General features: G+C 39.9%; 1 protein-coding gene and 1 non-coding gene across 7 annotated transcripts in view; one reads left to right on the plus strand and one right to left on the minus strand.

The window, feature by feature from the left end:
* ldb3a (LIM domain binding 3a) overlaps positions 1-23,105 on the minus strand; it is a 49,729-nt gene that overhangs the window by 15,333 nt on the left and 11,291 nt on the right. For 3 of the 6 annotated variants that reach the window (XM_061040451.1, XM_061040450.1, XM_061040448.1), the window contains exons 3-6: positions 11,931-12,082; positions 7,647-7,716; positions 3,681-3,703; positions 380-565 (exon numbers count right to left, since the gene is read on the minus strand). In XM_061040451.1, the coding sequence (XP_060896434.1) occupies positions 380-565; positions 3,681-3,703; positions 7,647-7,716; positions 11,931-12,082 (431 nt within the window). Of the gene's footprint in view, positions 1-379; positions 566-3,680; positions 3,704-6,429; positions 6,621-7,646; positions 7,717-11,930; positions 12,083-23,105 lie in introns of all 6 variants that reach the window. The other 3 variants (XM_061040447.1, XM_061040449.1, XM_061040446.1) reach the window with 1 other exon arrangement.
* On the plus strand, positions 14,700-14,773 carry trnat-ugu (transfer RNA threonine (anticodon UGU)). The gene has a single exon. It is a non-coding gene; the product is annotated as a tRNA-Thr (tRNA).

The raw sequence follows: 23,105 nt of genomic DNA on the forward strand, positions 1-23,105 counted from the left end.
AAGAAAGAGGGGTTTAAGACAAAAAAAAGGGTATTTGGGATTAATTAGTGTAATATCATCAGTGAGCTTAAGAAGAAGGACGAAGAAAGGACAAAGAAAGAGGAGGAACAGAAGAAGTAAGAGAGGAAGAGGACGTCATGTTTTACAAAGTTAATTGGTTTTTCCAGCATTTTTCTTTTACAAAATTGGAAGTAGTAGAGGAAGTTGGGAGGAGAGATTAAGGAGAGTAGTAAGAAGGATGGTGTGTTGGTGAGGAAGAGGAGCAGCCTACATAAAGAGCAAAATGTAGGAGTAAGAGCAAGAGTTAAAGAAAGGGGGGAAAAAGAAAATCAAGAGAAGAGACATAAAAGGGAGGAGGTGGAAGTGAGCGTGTATTTACCCTGCATCTTGCCCCTTCGACTGTGTCTGTCCTGCGATGACATCCATGATGGCGTCCTGCGAGTACATGCTGATGGGTGTGTTGTACTGGGCGTGGATGATGGTGGCCTTTCCACCCGGGCCCTTCACCTCGATGGGCTTGTGGGTAGAGAGGGCGGAGTCCAGGGCGCTGGGGTTGAAACCAGCGCTGTTGGCAGGAGGGCACGACGTGTTGACGAAGAAGTAAGAGAGGGAGAAGCGAAAGGGAAGGAGAAGTGGAGGAAGAAGAATATAGCAGACAGATGGAGGAAAGGGCAGAAGGAGGTTTGTGAGGGTGGGGGAACAATAAAGTGGCCCATGGAGGGTTGTGTTCAAAAGGAGAAACAGAAACAAAGAAGCTCATGCTCACAGCAAACAGCCAAGGCAGGTACTGACAATCAATCGGTTGTTTATAGACTCTACTTTTTGCAACAATGCAACAATTGAACCAAAGTTATACCAATGAATGCATTGAACAGACTAACAGGGGTTTTCCATCTGCCTAGCATCACAAGAACATATCACAATTGACTTGAACAAACTTTTTCTTACTTCCAAGCTGCCTTATCAACAGCTATGGACCAGATTCGCACCAACAAAACATGTGGCTGCTATGCTAGGCAGGCTAGTTCCAACATTCAACTCACATGTCTTCTAGTTTAACAGAACACACACACACAAATGTTTGACATGACATCACTGAGTAGCCAACACTTTCCAAATTTAAAATAACCTGAACTACCTTCCATCGCTTTGGAAGTATAAGAAGTTTCTGAAAGCTCCATATCTGCTTCCGCCATCTTGGTTGTTTTAAAAGAGCCTCAACAGTGCTTAAACCCCGCCAATGTTAGATACAAAGTTGAGATTGGCCATACCTGACTCAGGCCTGAAGCAAAAGTTTTTAAACCCTAACCCCTAACCCTAACCCTAACCCTAACCCAACAACAACAACAAAATAGGTTGATCTGGTGCCAAGCCTAGGTGTTCTATCGGAATCTGCTTCAACTGTACCAAACCAAACAGTGACAATAGTTCCACTCAGATCTTACAGCAGGGGAAAGTTTCCTTCAGTTACTCTTGAAAGTCTACTTTAAATACTTTCAGAAACTGATATCTTGACTCCCATAGGTTCAGTGTCCAGTGTTTGAAGAGGCTCAAAAAGGCTCTTTGATACTTTATCCCCAAAAATATCCCTCAAAAATATTTGAGCGAGGAAGCCATTGTACAACCAACATTCACACAGATAACCTCATCTGACTCCTGTGCCAAAACAGCACAATTCACATCTTCATTGAGATCAGTTTCTAGAAGGCAGAGCTCACAACTTTCTGACAGCTCTGATCGTGACCATGCATGCCCCTATGTTATATGACATTAATATACTTGGGGAAAAAACAGGAACAAATTAAGTCTACCCTTCCATGCTATGAAGGTGTATTTTCAGGAATATATGTGAGTCATGGAAAGGCCATTCAATCTATCTGCTCTGGACTCAGGTTACTGCAGATTTACAAAGCAGAGCAGTAGAGTTTATGCAACCCAACACAAATAAATAGTCTGATTCTCTCTTCATCAAACATTATACAACCCAGATCCATCCTTGTTTTTATTTCGGTCATGTGTTGCTTTCAATAGCTTTATAGCGTTATAATTTTGTCGTTTCGACATGTATAGTAGTGACATGTGCACTATTGTCACTTCTCTTCACTATCTAACCTTTGTTGTAAATATCATGCTTTGTGGAAAAAAATAGAATAATAACAAGAATAACCCAAGTGTTCAAAGATGGCATCCATCAGGCCTCAAACATGTCAAACTGTGACCTTTACTTCCAGAACAGAAATGTCAAGAGACGTAATGTAAATGATTGTATCAAACCAGAAACTGCCAGGGAGCCTGGAATCCATTATCTAAATTAAGCTATTCTTTATATGAAAAAAAAATCATGCAAGATTCATGCATAGCCAATCACCAATCCTCAAACAACAGAGGAACAAAAAGCTGACTGGGGTTCTTCTGACAGCTAATTAACTTGCTGTGACTGAATTAGCTGGAGACTCGTTTGTCTCTTTAGTCGCAACAGAAGAAGCCATCAGCTGCATGGTGATTAGCTCCACAGCAAGATAAACAGCAGCATTTCATTCTGATACACACTGCAAACCATAAAGACACACAAAACAGGCGTATTGTCCACAAAATAGACTCTGGTCGTGTTTGTTGTAACCTTGGGGGTCAAGTGGGTGGATCTGAGACACATGAACAAATCAACAAAGGAACACTGCAGCATTGACTTATTGTTTTTAAATTCCCCCCATCTGGTTGTCCCTGCTGTTTAAAACAAACTATAAATCATAAGGAAGTGAAACATATTAACAAAGAGAACAGAAAATAACAAAAAAAAAATCTTCATATTTAGAACAGCAGAGTCCCTCAGATGATTCCTTGAGGAACTCCATCGTTAATCTGTGAACCCTGACCAACAACTCTGTCAGGATTCTAATTGTCAAGTTTTCATTCATGTTTTTGAAAGTTGGGTCATTACAACTTGCTCTGCTATGTTAATCATCAGCCCAATCCTAAATAACAAAAAACATCTCACTATGGTTCTTACACACTGCTATCGTGAAAAATGTTATCAACATTTTTTTTTTCCGTCGAACTTCTCAACATACAGTTTGACGTGCTACGTCATGTTGTTTGTGCTATATGTGTTGCTCATCAGTCTCATAATACATACTTGGTCTTGCCTGCTCACCTTGATTCTACACCCCATTTCTGAAACTAGACCAATTGTAACATAAACTTTACTTCCACCATGTTGAACGCCGCTCTTCTTCAGCTTTTGGCATTGAACAAGAGAAGCCAAAAGCAAATAGCCTGATGGTTGAAAACTAGTATCATAATATATTTAATATATATCAAGGAGAGCTGAAAGTCATTTGTTTCCATCTCTTGACCTGGTTTGCACTTGGTGAGAGTCCTGTACTTGGAACACTTTTTATTAGCAAAGGAGGGCACAAAAATTCTAAGACACTCATTGATCTGTTATTATTGTGAGGTATCTCATAAGGAGCCAACCACCATGGTTTATCTTGCTTAAGGTAATTTAACCCATTTATCTATAATTGGACAATGATGCATTGGTGATTAAAAAGGCAACAGCCAGCACTTTATCCCAACAGGGAACACTCTGACACCCACAGTAACAAACCATGCCTGAAATAGACCAAACAAAACAAACCAAACACACATCCAAGATGCATTCAGCAAGAGAGTATACTAACTTGGGAGCAGCCGGGGAGAAAACCTTGTTTGACCAACAGCAAAGAAAAAAGAAGAGAAAATAGAGGGAGATAAAATCATTAGAAAACATATTACAGCTGGATTGTGTATCAGGGCTCAGCAGAGAGAAGGAGTTTTGACACCAGGACAGCAGAAGCTACAGACAGAGAATGAAGAGATAAATGTCAGAGATCAGAGATGGGAGGCTTCCAATATCCCAGAACCTGCAGAGCTGTCACATCTGATCTGAAGAGAGTTCTTAATTATGAAACCCTGAGGGGAAAAGTCAGGTCTGTGCAGACTGTAACGATTATCCATAGATCACAGTAAGACGGCAATGACAATGAAAAATAAATAAATTATGGTCATAACTATTGTAAAGACAACATTATTTGTGTGATCATTACATAAATGAGATTAACATGTACATCAGTGATCTTGTGGGTGCTGGAAGGTGGATTTTGTTACCTTTAAGAAGAATCTTTCTCCCTGCTCCCTCTATTAATGCTAAGCTAAATATGCTTTTGATGTTGCTTCAGTTTAAGCATACAGACATCAGAATAGTAGCTATCGGAATATTTGACTTCATCAAGAAATAGAATAAGCATTTTTAGCAATAAGTCAGACTATTTTAATATTGTCACATAGAGAGTGATAAACCAGGCTTAATTATAATCCACACTGATGACAGTAAATTAAACCTACATGATGTATCCAGGAGACCACTCTGTTTTGTGTTTAGGAAAATGTAGACTCTACAGTGTTAATGCTCAAAGGTAAGACAAGGGCAGCCAGTTCATGAGTCTGTGTGTGTGTGTGTGTGTGTGTGTGTGTGTGTGTGTGTGTGTCCAGAAGGTTCCCTGACCTTTTACAGCAGCCAGAGGAACCAACAGGTGTTTGGCACCTTCTCTGACACAGTAACCGAATCACACGGTTAACTGAGGAAACCCCATAGGCATGCTTGGTAACAGTGAACAGTGTGTGTGTGTGTGTGTGTGAGAGAGAGAGAGAGAGAGAGAGAGAGAGAGAGAGAGAGAGAGAGAGAGAGAGAGAGAGAGAGAGAGAGAGAGAGAGAGAGAGAGAGAGAGAGAGAGAGAGATTCAAAATGTGTGGCTATGATTTTGAATAGTTATGGTAACAGATGGATACTTCCTACCATCATAGCTCTGCTATGCTGTGACGGATACAGAGGAAACCTGATCTGTTACAAGAAAGTGTACTGAAACAAGAGTGTGTGTCTATAGGACACTAATGTATTTTTTGGATGAGCTTTCCTCTTTGAGTTCAGCCCAGGAGTACATGTGATCCTCCCTCTTGCTCCTCACTTAGTAAGTTATCATCACTCAGAAGTGGAAGAAGTATGCAGTAAGTAAAAATAGTACAATGGTGAACAATTATGTTTCAAGTTAAAGTACCACATTCAAGATAATACATCAGTGACTACTAGTTGATTTGTAACTTTAAACTGAACTTTTAATAAAGTCTCACATTTCTTCTTCTTATTTTATACTTGTTTATTTTTGCTTCCGTTAACATTTGTGTTGATTTTGGCAACCCGTGTGGACAAAAGGTTCCCTCTTATCTCTGTGCTGTTTGTTCTGTACATGTTTGAATAATGTTATTATTGAACAAAAAATCTCATCCTGCTGTCTTCTAGCAAACATATCACTCACTATGAATCTTTGCCAAGGAAAATGTCAAAGGCTGTTTCAGCAGAATGCATCTGCATGAATGTCAGCCTGTTTTAATTCCAGCTAAAACTCTTCAAATGAGCTTTTAAAGGAAAATTTGAATCTGCAAAAAATATGCAGTGCAGTTAAAGGTCAAATATAAATAGAAGTCAAAGTATAAATAACAAAAACATCTGAAACAAGCACAAGTACCTCAAAATTGTATATATGTGCAGTACTTAATTAAATGTGTTAAGTTACCCTCTAGCACTAAAAACCTGAACCAAACTTCTGTTCTATTTAAAACACTACTGTGGGACATTTTCCTCTCTAGAATGGATCTAGCTCTAAATCAATAACAAACATTTATGTAGTTTGGGGACTTTAAGATACTGAATGTTCTGAAGAACCCTCATTTCTCCTTCTTTCAGTTTATAATTTTCCATATTTTTTATTCAAATGTATGAAGTTATAATTATTCCACAGAGAGTCTTCTATGTTGACGTGTTGGTCAACATGGCAGGGCAATGCCGCTTAAAGATTGAAGGAGTCTCAGAGAAGGAGGAGCTGCAGAGGACAAAATATATTTTTGATCATTTTGAATGAAGAATCATTTGGCTTCATTTTAAAAGCCTGTTTATTGTAAGCCAAAATATGTAACCCAATAATCGTCACATAACTGTGACTGTCAGGAACGACTTGCTAATTAAGCTGGCACTGGCTGATAACTTCCCATTCAGACTACTCCTGGCTCCAAAATGGTTTATGCACCTGGTGACAGGTGTATAGGAATGGATGGAAGGATGGATGTCACCATAGCTACATGCACCTCATATATACAGTCAAAGAGAGAAACATCTGTCAGGACTACAGGAACTGAACTGGACAACATGACTTAAATCAGAAAATGAATTCTACACCAACAGACAGATGGGAGCACCTCCTCTTGGAATCTCCTTCTGATCAGGTTTGTGTTTCATTTCTTGTCTGTACCAGTCGAGCAGCTCCTTCTCTGAGAAACACTCATGTATCTCCTGCCATGTTTCCTCCTTCTCCTCCTTAAAGCGTCTTGTCTACCTACCCCGCAGGCTGACCAGCCTGAATGGCTGCCATCTCCCTCAGAGTCTCCTCTGAGTACAGGCCGATTGGTGAGTTATACTGCTTCCTCTTACTGGGGCTGACCGCCACCCTGCTCCCGGGAGAGTCGGCCTCTACAGGCCCCGAGGAGGCACTGCAGGCTGACAGGCGACCATTCACCTGTACTGACTGAGGCTTCAGATGGAGCAGGAGGGGGAAAAGGGAGACGGGGCGTGGTGGGAATAAAGAATGCTCGGTAAGACCTATCAATATTATTCTTATGTTGGTAAGTTGTATGTTAATGTTTTAGAAATATATTTAAATGTGTTTTTATTTTATACAATAAATTGTATTGATATAAATCAAAATTGATAATTTTGTTAGAAAAATAAAGGCCCTAGGTTTCTGGATGTTTGTTTTATACATCAATGTTTGTGAATCTGAAGAAAATCAATCTGTCTTATATATTGTGGCCACTAGGGGGCGACAACTCATTATTCTGAGCAAGTGTGAATAAAGCTTCAGTGAGGGGAAAGAGGCTGCAGGAAGTCCACAAAAGTGTGTGTGTGTGTGTGTGTGTGTGTGTGTGTGTGTGTGTGTGTGTGTGTGTGTGTGTGTGTGTGTGTGTGTGTGTGTGTGTGTGTGTGTGTGTGTGTGTGTGTGTGTGTGTGTGTGTGTGTGTGTGTGTGTGTGTGTGTGTGTGTGTGTGTGTGTGTGTGTGTACAGCCTCTTTCTAACATCATGTTTCCTTTGTTTATTGTCTTTTGACACAGTCTGATGATTCTGAACTGTCTAGAAATTGATGCTGACATAAAGAAAATACATATATACACTATATGTGCTTAGAAAATGGATTTGTATTGATAGTGGAAGCATCCTAAATGCAGAGCCATAATCAGCAGCATTGGAGGCAAATACAAAATCCAAATCAACATAAAAACCTGGGCAGGAGTTAAAACCATAAAAAAGGTGATGTGATATCAAAATTAATTTCACTGTTTTGAAAGAAAGATGTTTTACTTTGCTGTCATATTAAAACATCTCCAAGTTTAGAAATCCTTTCACATCATCTACATGTGATGAATCCAGGAGGCTTTTTTGTCATCACTGGACAGTACACCTAAACGGTGATGGGCTGATCATTTTCCCCAAAGTTTCTGAGGTGGATTTCAGTTCGGCAGACACTTCAGAGCCCTAGAGAGGCATGATGGTTAAAGTTACCTGTTGGTGAGGGATCATGGGAATAGCTGCGTCCATTCTTGGTGTTGGCATTGGAACTGGACGTTTGGACCTGCAGGAAGAAACACAACACTGAAATTGATGACTGAATTAAATAACAGGGAACTCATATTGACACATTTACCAAATTCATCATTTTTTTTTATACATGCACAAGACCGAAGAAAACTTTCCACATTTTTGGGTCGAGCTGCATGGTTGAATGGAAACGGACACATTTTTCATCCAGACTGTTTCCTGCCAGCTCCCAAATGAAGGCTTAAAAATATTAATTACAATGCTCTGCAAGCGAGAGGTTGAAGATGATTATATCCTGTGACCAGGGCGCCACCTGTGCGACCTTTGTGCACCTTTTTTTTTTTTTTTTTTTTTTTCTCTGTGAGGGCATGTGTCAATGAGCACCTCAGGAACATTTCAGGGGCAGGCCTTCCTAAAAATGTCAAGATTTTTTTCTGGAGTTCATGTGTGAAAACATCTGAATCTACCACTGTAAATCCAGCTTTTTAATTTACACTTAAATGTTAAGGTCCACAAAAATGATATGTTCCTTAAAATGTTTGTTCTTTACATTATCAGCTCTGACAAAGAGGATCAAAAAGAGGGATGCGTTTGCCTGTCAACATGAAAAGTAGTGTAACGGAAAAACACAATAAAAAATCATTTAGAGGAACACACAGTGAGATAATTGTGCGATCTGGAATAAAAATTGAAATCTTCAAAAAATGCTGGAAAAGACACTTCAAGAGCATCACAGCTAAAAAAAAATAAAGTTATTCAATAAAAACAATAAGAGCGGCTGTACTTCATTGAGTACAAGATTACACTTAACCCTTTATGATTCTTCCTTCTAATTGTTTTTTTTTTTTTCAAACGCTTGATCCAAAACATATCCTGAGCTAAAACTGCCAATGGTTCAGAACTCGGAGGATTGAAAGATAAAAATGTGTCTTTTGCAATCATTTCTTTTTTGAGATCACTGAAACCCTTGAGTATATGGGTCACTGTGAGGGAAGAAAGTATGAATACAACTGGCAGAAAGAGGGAAACTGTGTAAAATGTCTTATTCTATAGAAACACCAATAGAGCCGGCAACGGCAGGAAAAATCAAATTTTTCAACTCCAAAATGGGAAAGGAGGTGGTTGAAGGTCAGGGGTCAAAGTGCACTGGCTATAGAAAATGTAATAGTGCCAAGAAATAGAAACGGTAAATGAACCATTTTGATAGAATTTTCCTCTGCAAAGGAAAAATACTACTCTATTAAACTACATAACATCACATTCAATAGAAAAAAAATGTTGAATGGAATCCCTAAACTTTTCATAGACCATCATACACTGCATACATACATCCACTGGCCTTGAAAGAAACAGACTGAATGAATGTAATCATGTTAAAGCTGTGATGATTATTACAGAAAGTCAGGACGCAACCAGCTTCCTGCTACAACTCACAGTTTACTTGGTACAGAAGTTGTAATCTGTCCATGCAACAGAGTTAACTAATCTAGCATTATGACTTATCAACACAGATTCTGTGCCATGGGTGGGACTGCAGCAGCTTGTGACAAATGTAGTTTGTTCTCACTTGGTTTTAACGCCGTAAAACCCTGACAAAACCAGTATGTTGGCATGACTATGCATGAGTTTAGACAGATCCAACAAATCCTCTCACACACTTGTACACATTGCTCGTTCATTCCTGCTGTACTGACCCAGGGGAGCATTTCCTAAATTAAAGGCCTTAACCAATGGTAGGGAACACTTCCTCCTACCTCCTGACTTGGAGGCAGAAACATCTGGCTCTAGATGTTTGGCCCGACAAATTCATAATTGTGGGCAATCTTGACAATTTAATGCTGTTTTAATTTGCTATTTTGTGAATTCAAATGATGTATCTTATAATATGTTTGTATGTATGGCTGCACGTTGTTTGTCAGTAACTGTGTTGATGAGCAGCTTCCTGCCTTGGACAGGACTCTCTTGAAAAATATATTTTTAATCTCAATTAGGTTTTTCCTCGATAAACAAAGGTTAAAAAAAGAAATATATATTACTGTACCTAGCATGTAAATCATCAGCTAATGTCTGACAATGATATAGCTTTTGTGGGTGACGGCCATCTTTTCAGGGCTTCCAGTGAACAAGCAGCTATCGATATAGGACTCATGGCCATGACTTCCTTTCTTTCTGTGTATCCATTGTTGGTGGTGCCATTGGTACCATTCTTTGTCGGCTCACATATGAAAGACAAACAATCTAAAGTGCATGGTCTTAAGCACATGGTGCAAGGTGTCTGACTACCTTTTGCTAGTTAAACTTTGCACTTTCTAGGTGCAAGTTGAAGTGAAGGACACACAGGGGCTGTACTAGTGGAAAATTGTTATGAACTAGCCAATGAATGCCTATCTTACTATCTTATCAATACACTAAATTGCATGAACAACCTCATTTCTGCCTCCTCAAGATGGTAATTCACCACAAATAATAATTTAACGTGGCCCTAATCCTCTGTCGTAGCTTGGGAAGGCAGAGAAGAAAATCTTATATGGTTTGTTTCTCATAAGCAATTAGAAAATCTTTTTTTACTTAATTAAGTTTTGAGGACTTGTTGGAATCAACCCAACTACTGAAGAAATTGATTTATTTCAGACATTTTGTGCTGTATAGAAGGACACAAAGCATTAACCCTGAAATGAAAAAGACTTCATTGTATTGCCTGCATTGTGTGGCTGAGTTTTCTTTCTCCCATTTCATCAGAGGAGGCGGTGCTAAGGGTTAAAAGCTTCTATTTTATTTCCTGACCTCGTTCCTCTCCAGTCCACCACAGGCCTCACTGTCTATTTACACTGGTAAAACAACATGCGTGACATGAAAAAGTGATGACAATAAGACAACCTGACAGAGGCTCCTCAGTCTTATCTTCATCACCCAGAGGGTTTGTAGTTATGAGACTGTGCACTGAGCTCCCTGCCGGCCAACATTAATTTCCTCACTGAACTTATCAGATCGCCGCTGTCAGACATCTTCAGGGTAAGAAAAGTATGATCTTACTGGGAACTCTTTATTTTAGCCAAATAACAGCCCAAGACAACTTTTGCAGTTTAGCCACTTAGATGTCCAGGTTCATTGGAATCAACTAAGCCAATCTCCACGACATCAATCTTTCTGGATTTTAATCTTTATTAGCTTCATCGACTGGGTAGGGTATGTACTTTACACATACTGTAAGGGTGTTTTTTTTCTTTCAGCGTTAAAACACAGCCAGGAAATAAAAAAAATAAAAAAAACAAGAAGAATGACAACAAGATATGTCATTACAGACACTGGCCCTCATGTAATTATGTTTCTTTATGTGTCTTTCACAGTTTTTTGAGTGAAATCCATTGAAGATTTATAATATATTTTGTTGCGAATAATCTGTCAGCTTTGGTTGTATTGAACCAAGCACTGAGAATTAAAATTTTATTTTTTGGGGCTTTTTGTGCCTTTAATGGATAGATAGGACAGTGGATAGAGTCGGAAATCAGGGAGAGAGAGTGGGGAACGACATGCAGGAAGGAAGCCACAGGTGGGATGTGAACCCGGGCCGCCCGCTTGAGACGACAGCCTCCATACATGGGGCGTGCGCACCAACCACTGCGCCACCAGCGCCCCCCAAGCACTGAGAATTAAGAAAGTTGTTTATGAAACAGTAAAAACAGTCTACACTGGACTATGTTTCTGATTCTATGTTTCTTTGACCATTTCTGCTTTTGGAGATCCTCAGGGATCCACTTTAGGGCCACTTTTCTTCAGTCTTTCTTAAGACTCTAAGAAGTTCACGAGCTAAGGCTATGGTTTTAGGTCAGTTAGCATCAAAGTGCACTGAGAGTGCCTCAAGGTTCTGTAACTTTTAGTTTACTGGATGAACATTTTTCAACTCAACCCATGGGTTGGCCCATGAGTGATGATTGAGCAGCATTACATTTGCACAAGTCTTTATTTAAATTTTTAGGAAAAAGATACTGAATCTTTAACTGTAGGACTTACCCAAAGTCTACAGGCAGGGAAGCTGCAGGGTTCTTAAAAGGTTTCTGAATAACTTATCTCATTACATTTTTGATGAATATTTTTTAAAGGCTTTTGTTTATTTCTTGAATTTATTGGCTGTGACTGAATTCCAATCACGTTTGATGTCACCTAATGCAGTGACTGTTGAATCCTGGATCTTAAATTTTGGAACTATTATTTGCACGAATATTGACGTTCATTAGTTTCTCTCCTTACTTGGTCATGGTGAGTGCAAGGTTGTAGTTGGCCATCTTGATCTTGTTCTGGGCTTCCAAATGGGTCATCCCATCTGTGCTGACTCCATCAATAGCAACGATGACATCTCCTTGGACCAGGTTGCCCTGCGCCGCTTTGCTCCCTGGTGTGATCTGTCCAAACAGAAAATGTAAATCTTAAATTTGCTCACAAAATCTATAATGAAATATAGTGCAGACAGAGGTATCAAAATAAAAATGCTTTGGTTCTCTAGCTGGATTTGTAAACAATTAAAACTTAACTCTTCTTTATTAAAATATAAAAAAATGATACAAAAAGAGACATCAGTCTAACATCGTCTCCATTAAGAGATATCCTCATGTAGGCTTCTAGCATATGTGATCAATTTATCCCACATACCACAGGTCAGTGCACACGCCAATCGGCATCTTTCAATCACTTTATCATGAAAAGCTGGATGAAAAAGGTTCCCTGGATTATACGAAACAATCCAATCAAATCAGTCAAATGGTTTGTAAAAAATAAAAAATGATCAATGAGTTAATGATAATTATGTCTGAAAGCTTAATCTGAAAACTCACAACGGGAGTGGCGTTCTATTCATGTTTACTAACAACTGATAGAAAAACATCTTGAAGGCTTAACCTTCACTTACAATACAAAAACAAAAGCCAAACAGCTGCCAACTAGTCTGCATTCAGAAAAACTTAAATCTACATTGTTTATGAAAACATCTGAAAGAAAACCCATATCACTAGAGGATCTCCTACTTTCACTTTGAAAACAGACTGTTACAAGAATAAGATGTAAGCTGGATCATTGATTCTGTTGGTTCTTTCGTCAAACATCAAAGTAGTGGACACATTTAAATACTAACATGATGATGTTGCTAGTTGAAAAGTCAGAGGACCACCAAAGCTATTGAAATTCCTTCTGTGGACTAAATGTCTGAAACCTACATTTTTTCACAATCCATCTAATAGTGTGTGAACACACTTTATCATAACTTTAAACAGGGACCTTCAACATCTTTCTCAATACCATCCTGGAAAAAAAATCTAAAGGATGTCGTGTTTATTAGCCCTTGGAGGCCTTTCCTCTTTTTAGCTGCAACAGTGAGAAACACTAACATCAACAAATGGCATGCCATGCACCCACCACAACATAAAGTCCAACACAAAGCATACAAAATGTAATCTACTGAAGCTCGTCCCAAGAAAGAAGACTTAGACCAACGCTGGGGTGAAAAGGTCACGCTGTTGGCATGGCTGGAAATGATGAGTAGTGGGGGTTTTTAGTTGCTTTTATGTCACAACTGTTTCAAATACTTGATTCTGATTGGCCCAACAGTCTGGAATTACGGAGATATGGCTCTAATCCCAGACTCTGGATGGGCGAACTTTAAAAATAACAATCCATGGAATGAAGTCTGGTTAATTTCCCATTTATCTGATTGTTGTGGGGAGAAAGAGAAGATGAAAACAACAGGGAAAAGAGTAGAAAGATGCAAAAATGTACAATATGACAGGGAAATCTACAAAACTGAAGATTGCAAGGGGGTAATTGAACATACAGCAGTGTTTTAAAAGCCTGGTGAATGGTGGAGAAAATGTCAACAGACTCCCAGACAGTGACAAGACAGTAAAATCATTCAGGTGCTGCGCTGATTCATGTAGACATGTTTGCATTGCATCAATTCACCATCAGTGGCAATGGTCCACTTAAAAAGGTGGAATAGAAACCAGACAGGTTGAACAAGACCCAGGCGCAACGAGAAGGGGGTCCTGCTCACCCAGTCAGGATTCCATGCAACTTTAACAACCCGCTCTCTTTACATTCTCCATTGCATAACTCTAAGCTGCATGAGTGAGTGTTGAAGTCTCTCACTGTCCAAGAGGGGGGATTCTCATCCACAACGTGCACAAAATGATTTCAGGCGTGAGCTCAGACTGCTGCTGATGGAAACACGGCTGCAATGCGGAGTGACCTTTTGACCGGGCCGCTCTATAACCTCGAGGCCTCTGTGGCGCCTGGATCAAAATCGCAGGACACAAGTGTTCATGCCGATGTGTTAAAACCCGAACAGCTGTCTACACACCGCTAACCCCTGCTGAGCCACATCTCTACTCTACTTCTCCATAAACCCTCAGGTTGAGAGTGCTGTGACCATTGACCTCTACAAAGGTGGAGGTGGTGGAGGAAAATATTGTTTGAGACGGAGAGATGGAAACCTTTTAGTACACATCTGATAGACTTGAAAAATGTGAAATTGTCCTTTGATAAATCCAAATTTTGTGGAAAATGTTCAAAACAGAGTGCTGGGAAACAGGAGAAATCTCCAGGATTACAAACACACACACACACACACGTACAAACACAGTGATAAAGGTTAAATAATGCGGTGACACTTAGCTGAAGCTCTTGCTCTGACTCATCTGGCTGACATTTGAACTAAATGCGGGTTAATCGGCCTGAATGACAACATCGCCCCCTAGAGACGGGCTGTTGGCTGCCTCTGACTGTGACTGACAGCAGGGAGCCAATCCCAGTTAACACTCAGTTTAGCTTACTGGTCTAGATCCAGTTGGAAGACTTCCTGCACTGACGACAGAATATATTCAACAGAGCTCAGGGCTACATTCGAACAATATCAAAATATCAAAAATATCCCAAATTATGGCACATCATACATAGAAACCATCAGAAACATGCTGCTCAAAGCTACTGCAGAACTGAACTAAAAATATGAACACACCATGTGGTGTATGTGGTGCTGTGGCTTAGCTGGTCAAAGGGCCTGTCTTGTAAACAGGAGATCCTGGGTTTAACTCCCAGCAGTGCCTTCAAAAAGCAGCCAACTCCACTTCATGAGTTTGACATGTTTAATCCCATGTCAAATGTCTCTTGGTACTGTCTGCGTTCCATTACCGGTGACACAGCTTAAGGTAGTAAAAGTTTTGTTATGTAGGTGAAATTGCTTAATGAATCATGGAGCCTCATGATGACCCAGTTCTAAAAGTTTTTTAAAGCTTAAACAAAGAATATAAAATTCTAAAAAAGGTCTCCCTGGGTGCATTTATTCTATGCTGTTGCTCTCCTGAGCCAGGTTACATCCTCTGACAGGATATCCCGACTGCTCGGGCATTAGGCATTTAAGGAAGGTGTTGTATACATCCCCCAAAAATCAGTGTTATTCATACTTAAAAAAAGTAAAATGACAGATTTAGTCTAAGATATCAATTTCTAAGATCATTTCTATTCAAGAATGTTTGCACATCACATTTCCTTGTGGAGACAAATTACAATTGAAAAGCTTGGTTTTTACCTCGGCGACCATCCGATTCCCAACCCAATACCCTACAGACTGAGCTACCCGCCCCCCTTGACATTGGGTGATACATTTCATTAACTGTAAATTGGAGCTGCTGGTGTGCGGACTCAGTCTTCCTTTTGAGTTTGTTTTTTTTAATCCAGCACCAAGTACTCAACGATTCGGATGTGCGTGCTGTTGGAGATTTTCTTGTCGAAAACTAGCCCTCACAATGATGGTCATGAATATGCTGACGTACTACTAAAGTATATCTTTAAAAATGCCTTGCTTAATGACCTATATTGTTTGTGTGGGGCTATGACCTGGTTGTCTAATGTGCCTGTTTACCAAACAAGATCTCCTTGTCTCAAAGCAGTGCATTACACATAAGTCAGTATTGTTTCTTTCCAGCTTCAGAAGTATGTTCAGACAAAATGTATCCCATAACCCAGCTAACATGACTTGAGCCAAAAATCCATCTTTAAGTTTTATACCATGTCCTTCTGTATTGCCAGTTATTTTAAATTGTTATTTGAAACATCAGTATGAGTCGGCTCAGAATGAGAAAATTTTAATTGGCAGATTCTGAACAACCGTTATTATTTTGTGGATTATCATTGTTTTAATATTAGAACTACAGTTCCCTTACTTGAAAAAGGACTTGTGAAGCTACATTGGGGAAAAAGCTGTTTTCCAGCCATTTATTGCCAAAGTAACAGTTTGGCTGGATAACAGTGAAAAACTAGCACACACACAGACACACACACACACACAGACACACACACACACACACACACACACACACACACAGACACACACACACACACACACACACACACACACACACACACACACACACACACACACACACACACACACACACACACACACACACACACACACACACACACACACACACACACACACACACACACACACTAATGCTGGTATGTCAGCTAAAAGCTCCAGCCGAGCCTGAAAACACAAAGAGCTGCTGAGCTGTTGATCAGACAGCACGAGTCTATGCTGTGAAATATACGAGTGGTCTGTCTGTTGTTTCCCACAATGCACCAGGCTGCAGGATCATAACATCCCATTATTCTCTCTTCCCTTCTTTTTTCTCTGTCTCACTTCTACCTTTCATGAACTGAATCTTTAAAGAGACAGTTCTTATAGACCACAACAACTTCAACAATGTTTTTCACTATTTTGATACAAACAGCAACACAACCTGTATTTAGATTAAAAGATACAAGAAATATTACACTTAAAGGGGTCACATAAAGTATCTATCAGAGTATGTTTGTCATGGAGGGGAAATATAAACCAGAGAACTGCAGGAATTCAAACCCGAGATCATCTGTGTAGTCAGATGCTTTTACTAACAAAGGCTCAGCACTTCAGGAAGATCCTGGGTTCAAATCCCAGCAGTGCCTGAAAGAGATCAGCTCACTAACATGCAGACCCTGATGTATACTTCCTCATGAGAAGGAGAGTTATGACTGATGCTGTGATATGTTTTAAATAAAAACAAAAATGTGTTTCTTTTTGTCTTTCAAAATCAGAAATTGTGCAAGTGAAAAACCATCTGACTCCTCAGGATTCTTCTACAATATGATATTTTTATGACAGAGTATTTTCTGATCCACGATGAATCCAAAGGAAACAAAACAGGAAAAATAAAGAAAGGGCAAACATTACAGGAGGCACGTTAAATTGGTTAAGGCCCCTTTCTTGTTGACCAGAGATCCAACAATGCCTCATTTTGGAAACTTCTAATGTAAAATATGTATCCAAACTGTAAGCGAAACCTCTTCTACTACCGTTTATTTCAGTCCCCTGTCTGCTAATTCCTCCATGATGTAACACACTGTATGTACCTGAAAGTCTACTCAAACAGCCGTTGGACAGTGGATGTTGCAAGAAGAAGAAGTGCTGTGATTAAATTGTTTAAAGTCTCAGTAACTGCTCAGATCCCAGCAGTACTTCAAGATTGTAGGTAGACTCATTTAAACACTTAATTTTGAAGCTTTTGCAAATTATGCATCTTCCATAAGGTGAAAATAACTGTGTTTTATTTCTTTAAATCAATATTCATCTTATTTAGTCGTGCTCAGCACCAAGCATTGGTACTATTGAAAATGATGTTTAGATTATTCGCTGCACATCAGGAGGCTGACTCTGGAAAATAAATGACATCACTGGCGGCAACCTCCAAATGAAACCAATAAGAAAGTGCAAGAACTGCAGTTCCTTGAGTGTCCACTTGAGGCTGGCTTCAAAAACCAAGAAATCGTTGTTACGCCCTGTATTAAAATTGTTTCACATTAAGATGGGGGTTTTAAACAAACATTTGAGCTGACCAAAGCACATACAGTAGATAAATATCATGTTGTTATTAAAGATGTGCATTTATTCTGGTAAATCAAAGCTTTTCTTAATTAAACTGGATTCAAGTGGAGGACATTGTTATTAATTAAGAGGCTTAGTTGGGTTAAAGTGCATGTTTCGCGAATGGGAGATTCATACAAATGCCTCCTCTTCTGCTTTTTAACTCTTTCTGCTCTGTTGGAGTTTGTTGCCTGACTTCATCTGATTTCAGATTATGTCACCACAGCCGCTTGGATTAAAGTGAACAAATGTTTGAAGAGTTTGTCCTTCAGGAAACTGCTCACTGAACTCGAACAATGTGAGGCCTGTCCAGGCTGCAGGGTGCCCTACTTTGAGCCATTCACACTGACCCACATACATGTTACACACTACACCCACATACACACTATACGCTGAACATAATCTTCCTGGATTGAGTTCATGATATCCAATCATGCAGACTTTCTATTTGTCTGAACAATTCAAAATATGATCATGGTTAGGACTTTGGAACAGCTTAGGGGTTTGAATGAAGGGTAAGTGTTGGTAAACTTGGCTTGACTACTTCTGCCTTCAGCCCAGATTCATCTAAAAGCGTTCAGCAGATCTGAAAATGTGAATCTGGACATCATCAAATCCCCGCCCCCAGCAGGGACTCTCTAGGTATGTAACAGCAGAGAAGCAGGGAGGTAACTGATAAGACGTGTGTGTGTGTGTGTGTGTGTGTGTGTGTGTGTGTGTGTGTGTCTGTGTGACCTTCAGTAGCTATAAACAGACTCCTGCCTGTCAGCAGCTACAGCCGCTTGCTGCCACTCTGCAGGCTCACCGAGCTGCAGCTTCAGGCAGCAGAGACAAATATCAGGGTGCTGCAGGAGCGGTTGCAGACATCACTGCAAGTTTTGGGGCTACAAGCCTTCAATTATGTTCCCGGATCATCAGGACTTTCTCTTTGACCAGGCAGGCTTAGACTTGAAATTTTTGTATATGATTCACTTTACAATCAGACTCCAATACATGAACTTTTGTAAGGGCCTGATACGGTTAAAAATATATACGATTATTTAACAGCAGCAGGCCTAACACACACACACACACACACACACACACACACACACACACACACACACACACACACACACACACACACACACACACACACACACACACACACACACACACACACACACACACACACACACACACACACACACACACACACACACACACACACACACACACACACACACACACACACACACACACACACACACACACACACACTTTACAGAGAACACAAGTGTTTAAATATTTAAAAACTGCTTCAGATTTTGTTAACACTGACTAACTTTACATTGTTTGCTAAGACATTACACTGTGACATTGACGTCCCATAAAAATGACCAGCTCATCCTTGTGGTGATCATCAGTAATCCATCCTTGTCTGCAGATATCCTGGAAACAGTCAGCATTTCTATTAAGAGCCGAGGCACTAACATGAAATAATCTACGGATTGAAAATCCAGATCAGTTTTGAAAAAAGGATCACAGTGTTTCCATTCTGTACCGTTTGGGATCCCCTGATCAGGATGACCAAGTGCAGCTGTAACAGGATGAGGTGTCATCAGGAGCTCTCTGAATGCTGAGTCAGCTCACTGAGTTACAGCGGGAGTCCAGTTACTGAGAGCTCGGCTTTCACGCGGACTGTAAAACGTTATCAGAGTGACTCAGAGCAACACTCAGCTGGTGAGCAGCGTTCCACAGGCAGAAACAACATGCCACTGACATTGAAGCATTTCTGCAGAATTAATGAGTCAGTGTATCACATTAGGCAGTAAAAGCTTTAAGATGCAGAATTATAACATAACTTGCTTCACTATTTTACACGTTCTCATGTTCCAACAGTGGCACTGAATTGTGTGACACAAACTACAATCACACACCTGCAGTGTTTTATTTAAGGTCTGTCTGAGTGAAAATAAGTAGACTGTTTAAACATACAGAGAAATGAATGTGTTGGTTGGATTAATAATGATGAAATGTGATTAATATGATGAACAATATACCAAGGAATGGGCAAGGAAAGTAAAAACATTGGATAGAAAAAGGTCTGCACTAACAAGAAGAGAAGTTCAATAAATGTATCTTCTTAATGTGTCCTAGTGAACTGTGATTATCTCTAGAGATGGGATCGATCTAATCCATTATCTCTATCAGGTCCGATATTGACGTAATTTACATATCGGATATCGGACTGACGACGCCGATGAAAGGCACCGATCAAGAAAGATCAATGGGCACTTTAAACATTCTCAGCTTGCACAGTGTCACCCACATTGGTGAAGGGTTACTGTCCTTTGTGATGTCACAAAGGGAAAATCTTCAATCAGCCCGTTTGAGTACACATTTTCTGATCTCGCTTTGAAGACATTCAGACTGAATAGTAAGAAGTGCGCACAAATTGTCTCCATCGGATCAAAACAGAAAAAAAGTGAATCGGTGCATCTCTAATTATTTCAGTTTTTTGCTGAAATTTTAACCCTTTTCTTCACTTCATTTCAAGCCACCAAGTATCAACTTAACTCACGCATATAAAAAACATGGCAATTATATTCTGTGTCAACTTTCATTCATCCATCATGTTTGTTTCCAATTGGCTTCAGCCCCGTCACAACCCCTAGTGGAATTAATAAGGGCTTGACAGATCAATGGATGTTTCCAATCTATTCTGCAGTCTTTATTGTAGTTCACTCATTTCAATGTCCTCACACTGCTTTAGAGGATGACATACTTCGTGTTTTAAAAGAAGAACATTGAAGTGAACCTGGGAACCCTCCTCTTTGTTGATTCTTTATGTAATGTCTGTCCTTATTCTCTCATATCCAAACAGATCATCTGCTGTCCTCATCTGCCTGCTTTATAAACTCAGAGCTGTGATTGTGACATTTCAATTGTGCCTGCAGCCTCATGTGGCTTTTAAGAGAAAATGTCACCGTGCTTTATTGCAGAATTTATCAATATTACAAAGAAAGAAAACAGTTGCTACTACATCCAGCAAGTCAGTGAAATACAGAGGGGAGTGAGCCTTAAAAACCTGACTGGGACATCTCGACCGCAAGTCTTGATGAGCTCAAAATGTTATGTAAGACACAACTATATATATATATATATATATATCCCTGTGATTGATAGGAGTAGTGTCCAGGGTGTACCTCGCCTCTCGCCCAATGCCAGCTTGGATCAGCTCCAGCACCCCCCACGACTCCGAATGGGAAAAGTGGTATAGATAAAGGATGGATGGATGGGACAACTACATTCAGTTCTCAAAGTGTATTTAAGTGATGAAGAAAAAGCCATTTGGAAAAAGTGAGTATCAGACAAAAATACTGTGTGGGGAAACTTTAAAATAAAACCTGAGAACAAAACATTTAAACTGCATTTAAAAGAAAAAAACAATCCTCCGCCAATGTTTTTACTGTTGAGGCAAAAGAAACAAACAAAGAAAGCATCGGGCAATTTATTGTATTTCTTGCCAAATATCCTCCTAAGAAGCACTTAATATAAACATGCATATCTGTCAAAGATTACAAAGCAGGTGTGTTTAACTCCGTCTTGAATTACATGCTAAGGTTTACACGGAGCTCAGCGTAAGTTCAAGCAAGAAGACTGGTTATATTCTCTCACACATTTATTCAATTATCTTCATTCAACTTAGCCACTCCCTCTCTACCACTTCCTCCGTCTCCCTGCTCTGGTGATCAGCTGATTTGGGGCGTTTACTCGTCAAGTAATACTCCAACCCGATTCCGCCACAACCTTTCTCAAACAATCATTCCGCCGCGGTCAAATTTTAAAACCCTTTCTCTCTCTGCCACAGTCAGTTTGTCATTTCAGTGCGATCACTGCGACCCTCCTCCGCCCCAGTCACCCCCATTCCAGCTCAGCAGAGTCCAGATACAGCCTCAGAAACCCACTCCTCATCACATCCTGCATTCTTCTATCACATCCACCATCACCAGTGTTTAGACTCCATAGGGGATTATCCTATCCTGCTGTCGGGCCTCATTACACCTCCGAGTACATGAAGTTGTCATGATGGAGTCTAATTTATTTCCTAAATTGTTAAATAAATAATTGTTCACTCTTAATTAAATCTCTCCTGATTGAAATATAGTTCAGCTGAATGTAAACATCATTAAAGTACTCTGCAGGTTCAACACTAACAGACTTACTTCACACAAACCTTTCATGTGGTCTATTGTTGATATAAAAATATAGGTTATTGCGACCTTAAAGAAGAGCCTGTTTCTGTGATTGACAGCTCTCCGCTCACACCCTTCATTATTGAGATCCAGGGACTGACAGATGAAGCAGCTGTTTAATTAGTTCCGCAGATTTTCCTGCTTTTAATGTGACAGTAACTTGCCGTTGAGCCCCCTCGGAACAAAAGAGTGGAGCCTCTTTTGTTTTTTAGATCATTCATTTTGCTGTCTCTAATTAATCCTCATCTGTAGCTGTAACTATCTTTCTGTATGTTATAGAATACTGGCTGTAGAAACCTTATTGGCTGCATGTTTGATGAGTTCAATCTTTAAATTCAAGTCTGCAGTATTCTATATTTTCTTATTGTCAAAAATGTTTTACCCTTTCCAAACACTTCCTAGCTCCCTGTCTTTATTTGTCGTCAAACCCACTGGTGCCTATACTAAAAACATACAAGCACCTCAAAAGTATTTATTTGAAGAAAGAATGTGCGACTCTTTGATCCGGTAGATGTCGCCCTTGAGCACCAGCATTAAACCAAAACAAACTGCTGTTTGGCGACACCTCCGCCACAGTGAAGCCTTTGCTCTCCTCCAGCAACACACCACCAACACCTCTCCACACGAAGGAGTTCTGAATTAGAAAGCACCATCATTTATATTTATATTGCTCGAGCTGCACTTGCCTGTGGCCTGAATTGTTATGTTCACAGGCTAATGTTAACACACTTTGGTTAACTCATAGCTTCATATTGCACATATATTGACACAGAATGACCGTGATCTAAACACACATACATGACGTCCAAATAAGCAGTGAATAGGCTCTGTTTCACTTCTTTTCTCTAGTCATTGACTTAAACAGCTTTATACGCAAGGCCGTCCCGCCCATGTAAAGATGATGTAAACACAGCTCTAACAACAATACAGCTGGCGTGACTCAGGCTTCTCCCTCATTGTAGACAGGCATGACTCAGAGAGACATTTAGAGAGGATATATTTGATTTCTGCTGTATTCAAGTGTAAAATGTGTCACATTCTTCCTTTAAATGGCTCAGTAACTTCCTAAAACAGCTGTCCACTGTAGTTGTTCACCAGCAGGAAAAAGTCTAGGTCTCTGCTGGGTCTACTTTCAGAGGTGGATCAATCCATGAGGTTCTTCAGCAGGACGGTGTGTTTGGGATGATCAAAAATAAATTACATTGTGAATAAGCTTGCTGGATTTATTTCTGCTTT

The sequence above is a fragment of the Labrus mixtus genome, chromosome 6, assembly GCF_963584025.1.
Source record: "Labrus mixtus chromosome 6, fLabMix1.1, whole genome shotgun sequence".
NCBI classification, from domain to species: Eukaryota; Metazoa; Chordata; class Actinopteri; order Labriformes; family Labridae; genus Labrus; species Labrus mixtus.